Source organism: Theropithecus gelada, chromosome 19 (assembly GCF_003255815.1).
Source record: "Theropithecus gelada isolate Dixy chromosome 19, Tgel_1.0, whole genome shotgun sequence".
In the NCBI taxonomy this organism is placed as follows: Eukaryota; Metazoa; Chordata; class Mammalia; order Primates; family Cercopithecidae; genus Theropithecus; species Theropithecus gelada.
The window spans coordinates 2,200,460-2,213,525 of NC_037687.1; the positions used below are offsets into that span (position 1 = coordinate 2,200,460).

General features: G+C 57.8%; 2 protein-coding genes across 2 annotated transcripts in view; one reads left to right on the forward strand and one right to left on the reverse strand.

The window, feature by feature from the left end:
- The first annotated feature begins 4,725 nt into the window (after positions 1-4,725).
- OAZ1 (ornithine decarboxylase antizyme 1) lies at positions 4,726-8,890 on the forward strand. Its single transcript, XM_025366600.1, is given in 6 exon segments — positions 4,726-4,943; positions 6,551-6,608; positions 6,610-6,696; positions 6,944-7,116; positions 8,130-8,215; positions 8,375-8,890. Coding segments are annotated over 6 exon segments (687 nt in total). The 5' UTR covers positions 4,726-4,797; the 3' UTR covers positions 8,512-8,890.
- Positions 8,891-10,465: 1,575 nt separating this feature from the next.
- Positions 10,466-13,066, reverse strand: part of PEAK3 (PEAK family member 3) — an 8,964-nt gene continuing 6,363 nt past the window's right edge. The window contains exon 2 of the mRNA XM_025367728.1: positions 10,466-11,585. Within this exon, the coding sequence (XP_025223513.1) occupies positions 10,776-11,585 (810 nt within the window). The 3' untranslated portion in view covers positions 10,466-10,775. The remainder of the gene's footprint in view (positions 11,586-13,066) is intronic.

Here is a 13,066-nt window from a genome sequence, read left to right on the forward strand (position 1 = left end):
AAAAAAAAAAAAAAAAAAAAAAAAAAAAAAAAAAAAAAGAGTTCACGGGTCTTCTGAGTTTTTCTTCAGGGGACAGAGCCAGGCTTGAACGTAATGCCAGGCAGGAACACAGGGAGAAAAGGAGGCCAAGATTCTTCTTTATTTTCCTGTTTTTTTTTTTTTTTTTTGAGACGGAGTCTCGCTCTGTCGCCCAGGCTGGAGTGCAGTGGCCGGATCTCAGCTCACTGCAAGCTCCGCCTCCCGGGTTCACGCCATTCTCCTGCCTCAGCCTCCCGAGTAGCTGGGACTACAGGTGCCCAACATCACGCCCGGCTAGTTTTTGTTGTATTTTTAGTAGAGACGGGGTTTCACCGTGTTAGCCAGGATGGTCTCGATCTCCTGACCTCGTGATCGGCCTGCCTTGGCTTCCCAAAGTGCTGGGATTACAGGTGTGAGCCACCGCGCCCGGCCATTTTCCTGCTTTCTCTCCTTTTCCTTTTCTTTCTTCTTCTTCTTCTTTTTTTTTTTTTTTTTTTGAGACACTGTCGTTCTCTGTCACCCAGGCTGGAGTGCAATGGTGTGGTCACAGCTCACTGCAGCCTTGACCTCCCGGGTTCAAGTGATCCTCTTGGCTCAGCCTCCCAAGTAGCTGGGACCACAGGTGCCCACCCCAATCCCAGCTAATTTAAAAATTTTTAATTTTTTTCTTTTTTCTTTTTTTTTTTTTCTTTTTTTGAGACAGAGTCTCGCTCTGTTCCCCAGGCTGGAGTACAGTGGGGCAATCTCGGCTCACTGCAAGCTCTGCCTCCCAGGTTCACACCATTCTCCCGTCTCAGCCTTCCTAGTAGCTGGGACTACAAGTGTCCGACACCACACCGGCTAATTTTTTGTATTTTTAGTAGAGATGGGGTTTCACCGTGTTAGCCAGGATGGTCTCAATCTCCTGACCTCGTGATCTGCCCAGCCTCTGCCTCTCGAAGTGCTGGGATTACAGGTGTGAGCCACCACGCCTGATCAAATTTTTTTAATTAAAAAAACATTTCTAGCCGGGTGCGGTGGCTCACGCCTGTAATCCCAGCACTTCGGGAGGCTGAGGCGGGCAGATCACAAGGTCAGGAGATCGAGACCACGGTGAAACCCCGCTCTACTAAAAATACCAAAAAAATTAGCCGGGCGCGATGGTGGGCACCTGTAGTCCCAGCCACTCAGGAGGCTGAGGCAGGAGAATGGCATGATCCTGGGAGGCGGAGCTTGCAGTGAGCCGAGATCACGCCACTGCACTACAGCCTGGGGAACAGAGCGAGACTCCGTCTCAAAAAAAAAAAAAAAAAAGAGAAGTGAAAAAAAAATTTCTAGAAATTTTAAAAATTCTCAACGAAGTGAGAACCTAGAGATAGGGTCTTGCTATGTTGGCTAGGCTGGTCTCCAACTCCTGGGCTCAAGCGATTCTCTTGCTTCAGCCTCCCAAAGTGCTGGGATTACAGTCGTGAGCCATCATGCCCAGCCCCAATCCTTCTTTATTTTTACCTGTTTACATTTTATTTTATTTAACTTATTATTATAATTCTTTTAGAGACAAGGTCTCCCTCTGCCACCCAGGTTGCAGTCGGGAGATCACTGCTCACTGCAGCCTTGACTTCCCTGGCTCAGGTGATCCTCCTGCCTCACCACTGGAGTAGCTGGAACTAGAGGTGTGCACCACCATGCCCAGCTAATTTTTAAATTTGCTGCAGAGATGGGGTCTGGCTATGTTGCCCTGGCGGGTCTTGAACTCCTGACCTCAAGTGATTCTTTTGCCTCTGCGTCCCAAAGTGCATACCAGGCCCACATATCCTTTTTTAAATCAGAGTCAGCTGGGCACGGGGGCTCATGCCTGTAACCCCAGCACTTTGGAAGGGTGAGGTGGGTGGATCACCTGAGGTCAGGAGTTCGAGACCAGCCTGACCAATATGGTGAAATCCCGTCTCTACTAAAAATTCCAAAATTAACTGGGCATGGTGGTGTGAGCCTGTAGTTCTCAGCTACTTGGGAGGCTGAGGCAGGAGAATCACTTGAACCTGGGAAGTGAAGGTTGCAGTGAGCCGCTGAGATCATGCCCTTGCTCTCCAGCCTGGCTGACAGAGCGAGACCCTGTCTCAGAAATCAATCAGCCGGGCGCGGTGGCTCACACTGTAATCCCAGCACTTTGGGAGGCAGGCAGATCATGAGGTCAGGAGTTTGAGATCAGCCTGGCCAATATGGTGAAAGTTTGTTTCTACTACAAATACCAAAATTAGCCGGGCATGGTGGTGCATGCCTGTAGTCCCAGCTTCTCGGGAGGCTGAGGCAGGAGAATCGTTTGAATCCTGTAGGTAGAAGTTGCAGTGAGCCAAGGTTATGTCACTGCACTCCAGCCTAGGTTACAGAGCTAGACTCCGTCTCAAAAAAAAAAAAAAAAAAATCAATCAGTCAATCAATCAGAGTTATATACTCTCTGCCTCTGCCAGCATCCCTATCCCCTCAACCTTGATTTCAGAGGAAAACCTAGGCATGGGCCCTCTATCCTTGACCACCCGACATCCTCTGCTGTCCCTTTCAGACAGTTCAAGCCTCTTGAAAGATATGCCTCTTTCTCTCCCTGCTGTCTGGGGGTCCCTCACCAGTCACAGACTCCCCAGCTCTCAGCAAAGCACCTCCCACCCTGGTTCCCGGGGAGCCCGGCCAGGTGGGCCAGCACGGCACAGTTGCTGATCCTGGCGTTCATCCAGCGTGGCCTGGCCAGTGTGGGGGTGGCCCTTCTAGAAGCCTCACATCATTGGCAGGCGGCCATCAGAGTTAGAGATGGACAGGAGGAGGAAGTGAGAGCTGTTGCAATCAGGACAGAGGGACGGGGTTCCCTGGTCGTGACTGTTCTGGAAATTGCACTCGTGACCCGTTCATTTCGAGCACCCTCTTGCCTCAGTTCCCAGAGGAAGTCCTCAACTAGGGGGTGTCATTCTGCCCCCAAGGGACATTGGGTGATGTTTGGGACATTTCTGGTTGTCATGACTTGGGGTGCTCCTGGCATGGAGTGAGTGGAGGCCAGGGACGCTGCTCAGTACCCTGCAGTGCCCAGGATGCCCCACCCCAAAGAACAATCCAAGCCCAATGTCCACGGGGCCGAAGGAAGAGACCCCGAGTTAATTATTTGAAACAGAGTCTGTTCTCTGCTCACACCAGACACCAGGATAAAATCCCAATGGGGCAAACGGTATAAACCAGGAGGGCCCCAGCACCTGGGATTCTTCTCCTCTCTCCTTCCCCACTCAGGGTGTGGGCCGGGTTTTTGTTTGTTTGTTTGTTTTTTGAGCCGGGCGCGGTGGCTCACCCTGTAATCCTCAAACTTTGGGAGGCCAAGGCAGGTGGATCACCTGAGGTCAGGAGTTCGAGACCAGCCTGGGCCAAAATGGTGAAACCCCATCTCTACTAAAAATACAAAAATTAGCCAGGCGTGGTGGCGGGCACCTGTAATCCCAACTAGTTGGGAGCCTGAGGCAGGAGAATCGCTTGAACCCGGAAGGCGGAAGTTGCAGCGAGCCAAGATTGCACCACTGCACTCCTGCCTGGGTGAGAGCCAGGCCGGTTGCAAACAAAACAAAATTAAAACCATGAACGAAATCGGGATTTGCCAGAAGTAGCATTTTTGCTTGGTAAGAACAAAATTTAGTTTATACATGAAATATAAAATATTTTATTAAACCTCACGCAAAGTGGCAACTTTTTGCGAAATTCATAGTCTACACACAACCTATGTACCAGTATGTAACTGCCAAGAGTTCTATCTTTGCTTACTAAACGCAAACTGCAGTTCATACCTGAGATATTTTTTCTGGGTTTAACCAGGAGGGGAAATATTTTTGCTGGATAAGTCCACATTTTAACTCAACAGGCGAAACAGTTTACCGAACTTAACCACCAAAGAAATCGTTTTTTCCTTGGGAGATCCACATTTTAGTTCATACATGAAATGTGTTTCTGAATTTTAACTGCCAGGAGTAGTGTTTTTCCTTAGGGTAAGTGTTAGTTTCCACAGGAAAAATCTGAATTTATCTGCAAGGAGTAAAATTTTTGCTTAAGTCCAAATTGTACACGAAATATTTTACTAAATTTGAATATCTTTAACATTGGAAGTTCTTTTTTTAAAAAACACTGGAAGCATTTTAAGAACTGCAAGACCAAATTTTAAAAAAATAAAACCAGTATTAGCGATGATTACCAGGAGTTACTGGAAATAATTTTGTCCTATGGGAGGATGGGCGCGTTTGGACACCCCTCCCAATACCCGGGGGCCTACCCAGGGGAGGGGTCCCGCTGCGTGAAGGGACCCTAGGGAGGGCGACGTGCACCACGACAAACAAACGGGCACTCGGAGACCCCCGAAAATCGGCCCCAGCGAGCCGCCCACGCCCCAAGGCACGGTTGTGGGGGCGGGGACGGCTCAGGGCGAGCGCAGCGCGTACCCGGCGCTATGGCAGCCCCGCCCCCGGGCGCCCGCAGAAGGACGCGCGCGGGAGGGGGCGTGGCCCGAGGCTCACCAACCAATCTCCAGAGCGCCTCTCCGTTTTCCTTGACCTTCTACCAATCAGACGCTGGAAGGGGCGGGCGTGACTGTTTTTCCCGGCGGCCCCGCGGCTCTGCCTCTCGTGCGGCCGCGTTCCCGGCGGTGCGGGGGGCGTGGCCCTGGCGCGGCGTCTATAAAGGCGGGCGGCGGCAGCAGCGCCATTTTGCGAACGGCGAGCAGCGGCGGCGGCGCGGAGAGGCGCAGCGGAGGTTTTCCTGGTTTCGGACCCCAGCGGCCGGATGGTGAAATCCTCCCTGCAGCGGATCCTCAATAGCCACTGCTTCGCCAGAGAGAAGGAAGGGGATAAACCCAGCGCCACCATCCACGCCAGCTGCACCATGCCGCTTCTAAGCCTGCATAGCCGCGGAGGCAGCAGCAGTGAGAGGTGAGCGCCCCGCCCCCGTCCGAAGCTTCCAGAAGCGCAGGCCCGCGGGGGGCCGTCCTCGGGGCGCCAGATAGGTCCCCGGCGCGCGAGATCCGCCCCTTTGTCAAGGCCAGAGTCGTGCTGGGGACGAGGTAGGGGCAGGGCGGGCCTGGAGGTCCCCCCGGCCTTGGCAGCGCTGTTGGGTCGGGTTTGGGGGTCACGGGTGCGGAGTTGGATTTGAGGGGCGCCGTCTGGGGCGCCTGATGTGGGGGTGGGGCATGAGTCGGAGGTCGGATTTGGGCGCAGGACGGGGAATGTGGGGGAGGCGTGTGTGTTTTTTGGGGTTCGCAGGATGGGACTCGGCTTTGGAGGAGGGGAGAGAGTTGGATTTGGGGGACGCAGACTGGAAATTCGGTTTGGAGGAGGAGTGTGCGAGCTGGACGGATTTGGGAGGCGCAGGATGGGGCAATCTGGTTGGGGGCGGGGTCGGCCTTGGGGGGCTGGTCCGAGGCCAGGCAGGGCCCGCAGGGCCGGTGAATCTGCACTTTTCGGTCCCGGCCGTTGAGCGTGCGCTGCCGGAGCGGGGAGCGCTTCGCGGCGGACGAGCTCCCGTGGGTCTCCTGCGCCTCGATGTGGCCCCCGCACGCAACCGACTTCGTGGGCCCCGTTTTTCGCCCCAGAGCGAGTCGGTCTGGATGGCCGGGGACGCGCGGGGCGAGGCCGCGTACGTAGACGGCACCCAGTTGTTCTCCGCGGGGGCCGTCGGGGAGCCGGGGGTCGCGCATTCGGACAACCCGACAGCGCCGTGGGAAGTCCCCCGCCGCCTCCCGGGACGACGCGTCCCGCTTCAGGGGACGCGGGTGCCAGCTGCGATTGTGGGGGAGCCCGCGGGGTTTCGGTCGAGCTTCCACGAGTGCGTCTTCCGAGGTGGGCGTCGCTGAGTCCCGGGAATCGGGAAGTTGGGCCGCGGTGCTGGCGGTGCCACGGTTTGGGGGCCGTGCAAAATGGAGGCAACTTTGGGGCCTGTTTACACCGCGCAGCAAATGGCTGCTGGCGCTGCCGGTTGCGCGATTGTGAAAATCTCCCCCGGGGCGCAGGGCCGCGTCTGCCTAGATGACGCAACCGGGAGGGCGCGGGGGCGGGCGGGGGGCGGCCAGGAGCAGTAGCGGGGCGCGTCCTCCGCGAGGTCAGGCCAGGCCCGCCCCCTCCTCGCGGGGACAAGCAAGGGTTCCAGATTCTGACCGCAGTGCAGGGTGGAAAGGGGAAGCCGCAGCCGGGCTGAAAAGGGGAAGCGCCGGCTGGCGCGGTGGCGGGGGGGCGGTGAGGCTCTGTCCCGGCGGGGCTACGTGAGGGGAAGGGACCCCCCCCCGCCCTGGGAGGGTTGGGCTATTCCGGGCGGCGCCGCCCAAGACGTCGGGGCTCAGTGATCGATGCCATTGTAGGTGCTTGGGGCAGGCGTTGGAGCTGCCCTTGGGAAGCCCCGGGGGTGTGGGGCCGGGTGGGCCCCAGCCTGGGCGGGGCGGGGTCTTCTGGCCGGGGCAGAGGTGGGCGGCCGAAGACCGGCCGGGCGCCCTGGAGGAGTCTCCGCCGGGATCCTGGCGCTGCCTGGTGATCGCATCTGCCTTCAGTTCCAGGGTCTCCCTCCGCTGCTGTAGTAACCCGGGTCCGGGGCCTCGGTGGTGCTCCTGATGCCCCTCACCCACCCCTGAAGATCCCAGGTGGGCGAGGGAATAGTCAGAGGGATCACAATCTTTCAGCTAACTTATTCTACTCCGTGAGTACGGCGCTGGGGTGGGCGGGGCTGCTGGGGCCGCTGGCGCTTGTGCACTTCGCTGCCGGTACCTGTGATTGAATTTAATCCTGGGAACCCTTCTGAGTTTCATCAGAGAGGGCGCGCAGTCTCCTGCAGCCCAGGCCTTGCTTGAGCTGAACACGGCTTAGGTCCAAGCCTTAGCGCTGCCGGTCTCTTGCCCGTGGGGTGAGTCGGGGTTCTGAATTACGCTGCACCGTCCCCCGGACAGGATGATCGGCTGAATGTAACAGAGGAACTAACGTCCAACGACAAGACGAGGATTCTCAACGTCCAGTCCAGGCTCACAGACGCCAAACGCATTAACTGGCGAACAGTGCTGAGTGGAGGCAGCCTCTACATCGAGATCCCGGGCGGCGCGCTGCCTGAGGGGAGCAAGGACAGGTGAGGGCGGGGACTGGGCGGGGGGTGCTTACCCAGGGGGGCAGGGACAGATGAGGGAGGGCACTGCCTTCAGGCAGCAAATATGGGGGCCACCATCGCTGTAATGGGTTGGGATGGGCCCCCCCTTTTTTTTTTTTTTTTTGAGAGGGAGTCTTGCTCTTGTCGCCCAGGCTGGAGTGCAATGGCATGATCTCGGCTCACTGTAACTTCCGCCTTCCGGGTTCGAGTGATTTTCCTGCCTCAACCTCCCGAGTAGCTGGGATTACAGGCGCCCGCCACCCATGCTCAGCTAATTTTTGTGTTTTTAGTAGAGACGAGGTTTCGCTGTGTTGGCCAGGCTGGTCTCAAAACTCCTGACCCCTTGATCCGCCCACCTCGGCCTCCCGAAGTGCTGGGATTACAGGCGTGAGCCACCGCGCCCGTTCTGGGGTCTCTTTTTAAAAAGCGCGTTCCGCCGGGCGCGGTGGCTCAAGCCTGTAATCCCAGCACTTTGGGAGGCCGAGGCGGGTGGATCACGAGGTCAGGAGATCGAGACTATCCTGGCTAACATGGTGAAACCCCGTCTCTACTAAAAATACAAAAAACTAGCCGGGCGTGGTGGCGGGCGCCTGTAGTCTCAGCTACTTGGGAGGCTGAGGCGGGAGAATGGCGTGAACCCGGGAGGCGGAGCTTGCAGTGAGGAGATCACGCCACTGCATTCCAGCCTGGGAGACACAGCGAGACTCCGTCTCAAAAAAAAAAAAAAAAAAAAAAAAGCGCGTTCCAAGTTTGTACCCTGGGATTCCACCCTCCAGGGGATGCCAGACAGTGTCTGACAGCCTTTCTGTCCCGGGGCATGCACGTGGGTGGGTGCAGCGGTGCTGCTCACCACTGCGGTGTCAGGACGGCCCCACCCAGAGAACGATCTGGGCCCCAGGGGGACTCCTGGAGTAGAGCGGGCTTCAGGGTAGCTGCTAAGGCCCAGGAGGTAGGTGGGCGGGTCGGGCTAGCCAAGACACTGACATGCGCTGCAGCTTTGCAGTTCTCCTGGAATTCGCTGAGGAGCAGCTGCGAGCCGACCATGTCTTCATTTGCTTCCACAAGAACCGCGAGGACAGAGGTAGGTAACCCGCATCGCCTGCAGCAGGGTGTGTGGGGGCACCTGCCATGCACCTTCATTTTCAGCCCGCAGGCGTGGTCTCCCGGCGGGGGTGCGGGGGTGCGGGGGGCGGGTGGGGGCTCCTGGGTGGTGGGGTTTCTGACGGCTTCTCCCCCACAGCCGCCTTGCTCCGAACCTTCAGCTTTTTGGGCTTTGAGATTGTGAGACCGGGGCATCCCCTTGTCCCCAAGAGACCCGACGCTTGCTTCATGGCCTACACGTTCGAGAGAGAGTCTTCGGGAGAGGAGGAGGAGTAGGGCCGCCTGGGGGCTGGGCATCCGGCCTCTGGGGCCACCCCTTGTCAGCCGGTTGGGTGGAAACCGTAGACTCGCTCATCTCGCCTGGGTTTGTCCGCATGTTGTAATTGTGCAAATAAATGCTCACTCCAAATTAGCGTATATTTCTTGAAGTTTAATATTGTGTTTGTGATACTGAAGTATTTGCTTTAATTCTAAATAAAAATTTATATTTTACTTTTTTATTGCTGGTTTAAGATGATTCAGATTATCCTTGTACTTTGAGGAGAAGTTTCTTATTTGGAGTCTTTTGGAAACAGTCTTAGTCTTTTAACTTGGAAAGATTAGGTATTAATCCCCTCTATTGCTCTCCGAAAACCAATAAAGTGATTACACCCGATGCACATGGCTCCGTGGTGGTGACGCCGGGGGCTGGTGGGAGGAGTGCCTGGGACCACAGAGGGCCCTGGGTAGAGGGGTCGCAGGGGGACTTGTCACCAGGGCAGCTGCAGGACCCCTCCCACGGAGGAGACCCCCTGGGCTGGCAGGCCTGGGCCCTGAGCTTGGCGTCAGCCTTGCCACTGTTCGCTTGGAGCCCCTTCCTGCATCGCGTCCCCTTCCGCCCCAGCCTGGGCCTGCGCATGGGCATGTCTGTTCCCGACTCCTTTGGGTCACCGTGTTACTGGCCGCCCCCGTGGACCTGCAGCGCCGTTCAGGGCAGGAGCACTTCCGGCGGCGTCAAGGCCTGGAGCGCTTCCGGGTCTGCGACCCCCGCCGTTTGCGCGGCGCTGCGCCACCTGCCGGCCGCATCCGGGAGCATCACCCGGAAAGTCAGGGCCAGGCCTGGCCGGGAAACCGGTTGGAAAGAGGAGGAAAGGCGCTGGAAGAGATTGTAGCCTTGGCGAGCGGGGGCAGGGAGATATTCAGCCGTTTGAGCATGGTGGGGTCGGCTGGGAGGATAGATGTGAACACAGACACTCCCAGCTCATTTGGGCAGTGCAACTGCAGAGAAGGGGCGTTAGAGCTGAGGCGTTGCAGGATGAATAGGAGTCTGAACCAGAGTAGAGGGGGCTGTTTCCGGCGTAAAAAAACAACTTGGGCAAAGGCGTAGAGGCCGGAAAGTACCTCCAGGGATAAATGACATGGGGTTGGAGACTGAGGAGACTTTGGAAGAGACCTGTATGTATTCTGAGGCACTGGGGAGCCATGGGAGGTGTTTGAGCTGGAGAGGGACCTCATATCTGGGGTTGGAAAGATCCTCCCAGGACTGCCATGGGGAATGGAATGGAAGGGCAACTGTGAGTCTCCAGGAAGGAGGCCACAGGCAAGTGCAGTGTGGTGTGTCAGAGGCATAAAGACTGCATTCCCCTCCAGTGAGTCTCCTCTGTGCCTGTTTATTCCATCATCCTGCAGTATTAAGTGAGCACCTACCGTGTGCCAAGCCTGGCCTTTGCCCCCAGGGAACTCACAGCCTTGGGGACAGTAACAGAGGAATAAATGCTCCTGGGAGTGGGCGGAGAACGAAGGGTAAGGAGCTAGCGAGGGCCCAGAGGGGGCACCTTTATTTGTTTAGATCAAGTGGAACTGGAACAGTATGGCAGAGGGAACAGCCTGCACAGATGCTTGGGGGTGGGAAACAAGTTAGTGTGTCATGGAGGAATAGGAAGGGAGGCAGGGTGGGTGCAGAGGGATTGTGGGGAGGTGGCAGAGAACCGCGGGGACTGTTTTAGGGATGGTGAGTCCAGACGCCTCTGAGATGAGCTGGGTGTCTAAGGTCCCACCCAGGGAGCCTTCCCTTCCTGTGTCACCACCAAGCAATTCTCCACTAGGGACATGCCCAAAATCGCTGGCCGTCTTCAGCACAAGGGGGTGCTCCAGGGCCAGGAATGCTCTGGTCCCGGCATTGGCCTCTCAGGGAGACAATGACAGGACCCACCGCGGAAAAGCGCCCTGGCTGCCGGGGAAGGTGGAACACAGAGAGACACTGATCAGCGGGGGTGTCCACACCTGGAAGTGGCCTGGGGGCCCTGGCTTCAGAGAGCTGCTGCCCACACAGGAGGCGCTGGCCAGCCCCCAGCCCTGCAGGGGTAGCTGCACTCCTGGGAAGCCCTTGACCCACATCGCCAGCACGAGAGGGGAGACTCTGGAGGGGGGCGCTGCTCTTTCTGCTGCGTCCCTGGGCTCTGCAAGAAGAGGTTGTCTTGGCGATCATAGAGACGCTGACCTCAGCCCCAGCCCTGCCTCCTGGGCAGGCCTGGACCAGGTGTGTTCGCCCTGGGTTGGGTTCAGTCCCACAGCAGCGCCAGGGCCTGGCCCATAGAGGACTCGGTGGCCTCGGCCAGGTATTCGCAACACAGCCAGTCCTCGAGGCTGGGCGCTTCCCCACCTGCGGCCCGCTCTGCCAGGCGCAGGACCAGCAGCCCGCGGCGCAACCGCAGCCAGGGCCCGAGCGCCCTGAGCCAGGGACCGAGCGGTGCTCCGCGGCCGCGCAACTCAGGCCCCGGCCCCCAGAGCAGCGCCTGCAGCGCGCCCCGCGTCCGGGACGCCGAGGGCTGCAAGCGGGTCAACTGTGCTGCCAGGCGCTCCAGGCCCGCGGTCAAAGGCGTGGTCGAGGGCGCAGCAAGGCCGAGCATCTCGCGGAGGAGGCTGCCCAGCTGCGGCGCGTGGGGGCCCGGGGAGCCCGGGGGTCCGGGGGGCTGCAGACAGACGCGGCCAAAGTCAGCGAGGAGTAGGCGCGGGTGCCCAGTCGCTGCACAGCCCCGAGGTGCCGCCAGCAACAAGTTCTCTGGCCGCAACTCGACCAGGGCCGCGCCCCACGCCTCCAGGAACTCCAGGGCCGCGCTCAGCTGCAGCAGCACCAGGGCCACGGCCCACACGAACTCCTCCGGCGGCTGCGTGCAGGCCTCCACCAGCCACTGCGCCACCGTGCGCTCCGGCACCTCCGCTGCCAGCGCCACCGCGCCTCTCCAGGGCGCCCCGGGCAGTGTGCCTTCAGGCACCACGCCACACAACCCCTGCAGATTGAAGTGTGGAGACAGGGAGGCCTGCAGCTCCAGGCCCCACGGGTGGGGCACGTCCGCCCCGGGCTTGGGTACCTGCAAGGCAGAGGGGGTGTCGGGGCCTGAATCACTGGGCCCCCCACCAGCACTGCCCGCCCCGGAGCGACCTGCCACGAAGTCTCCCCCGCACACCCCCAAACTGCCCCCACTATGGCTGGGGGTGGGAGACTGCCGGCATCCCTCCAGCAGCAGGAGGTCGATGTTAATTGGGTAGTCAGTCACCAGTAAGGGCTTTTAGGAAAATTAAGCCAGAAAAGAAGATGGTGGCAGTGTCCCTGGGCAATGAGTTCGAAAACAGATTCCTGGGCTGGGCACGGTGGCTCACGCCTGTAATCTCAGCACTTTGGGAGGCAGGGGGATCGCTGAGGTCAGGAGTTCGAGACCAGCCTGGTCAACACAGGGAAAGCTCGTCTCTACTAAAAATACAAAACTAGCTGGGCGTGGTGGCGCGCCGGTAATCCCAGCTACTTCGGAGGCTGAGGTGAGAGAACCGCTTGAACTCGGAAGGCGGAGGTTGCAGTGAGTGGAGATCGCACTACTGCACTCCAGCCTGGGCAACAGAGTGAGACTCTGTCTCAAAAAACAACAACAACAACAACAAAAAAACCAGATCCCCGGCCAGAGAGGTGTGGGAGGGGTTTTGACAAGGGCTCCAAGGCCATATCCATGGCCCCACACTTTAGAAACATGGTTTCCTGGGTTAACTGTGTTGATTCACGTGTTAGTTGCAAAATAAACAAGTCTAATATGGTCTGGATCTGTGTCCCCACCAAATCTCATGGCCAATTGTAATCCCCCGTGTTGGAGGTGGGATCTGGTGGGAGGTGACTGGATCTTGGGGGTGGTTTATCATGAATGTCTCAGCACCATCCTCCTTGGCACTGTCGTTGGGATAGCGCGTGAGTTCTCGTGAGATCCGGCTGTGTAAAGGTGCGTGGCGCCTCCTCCCTCCCTTCCTCCTGCTCCTACCATACGAGATGGCTGCTCCCGCTTCACCTTCCACTATGATTGGAAGCTTCTTCCTGAGGCCTCTCCGGAAGCAGAAGCCACCAGAACCATGAGCCAGTTAAGGCTCTTTTCTCTATAAATGACCCAGTCTCCAGTATTCCTTTTTTTCTTTTCTTTACTTTTTTTTTTTTTTTTTTTTTGAGACAGAGTCTCACTCTGTCTCCCAGGTTGGAATACAGTGGTGCAGTCTCGGCTCACTGCAACCCCCACCTCCGGGTTCAAGCGATTCTCCTGCCTCAGCCTCCAAGTAGCTGGGACTACAGGCGCACACCACCACGCCTGGCTAATTTTTGTACTTTTAGTAGAGACGGAGTTTCATTATGTTGGCCAGGCTGGTCTCGAACTCCTGACCTCATGATCTGCCCGCCTTGGCCTCCCAAAGTGCTGAGATTACAGGCGTGAGCCACTGTGCTGCCCAGCCTTTTTTTTTTTTTTTTTTTTTTTTTTTTTGAAGACTCCTCCTCTTTTCCCCCGGCGGGGAGACAAGGGCATGCTTTCCTCCCCTCCCA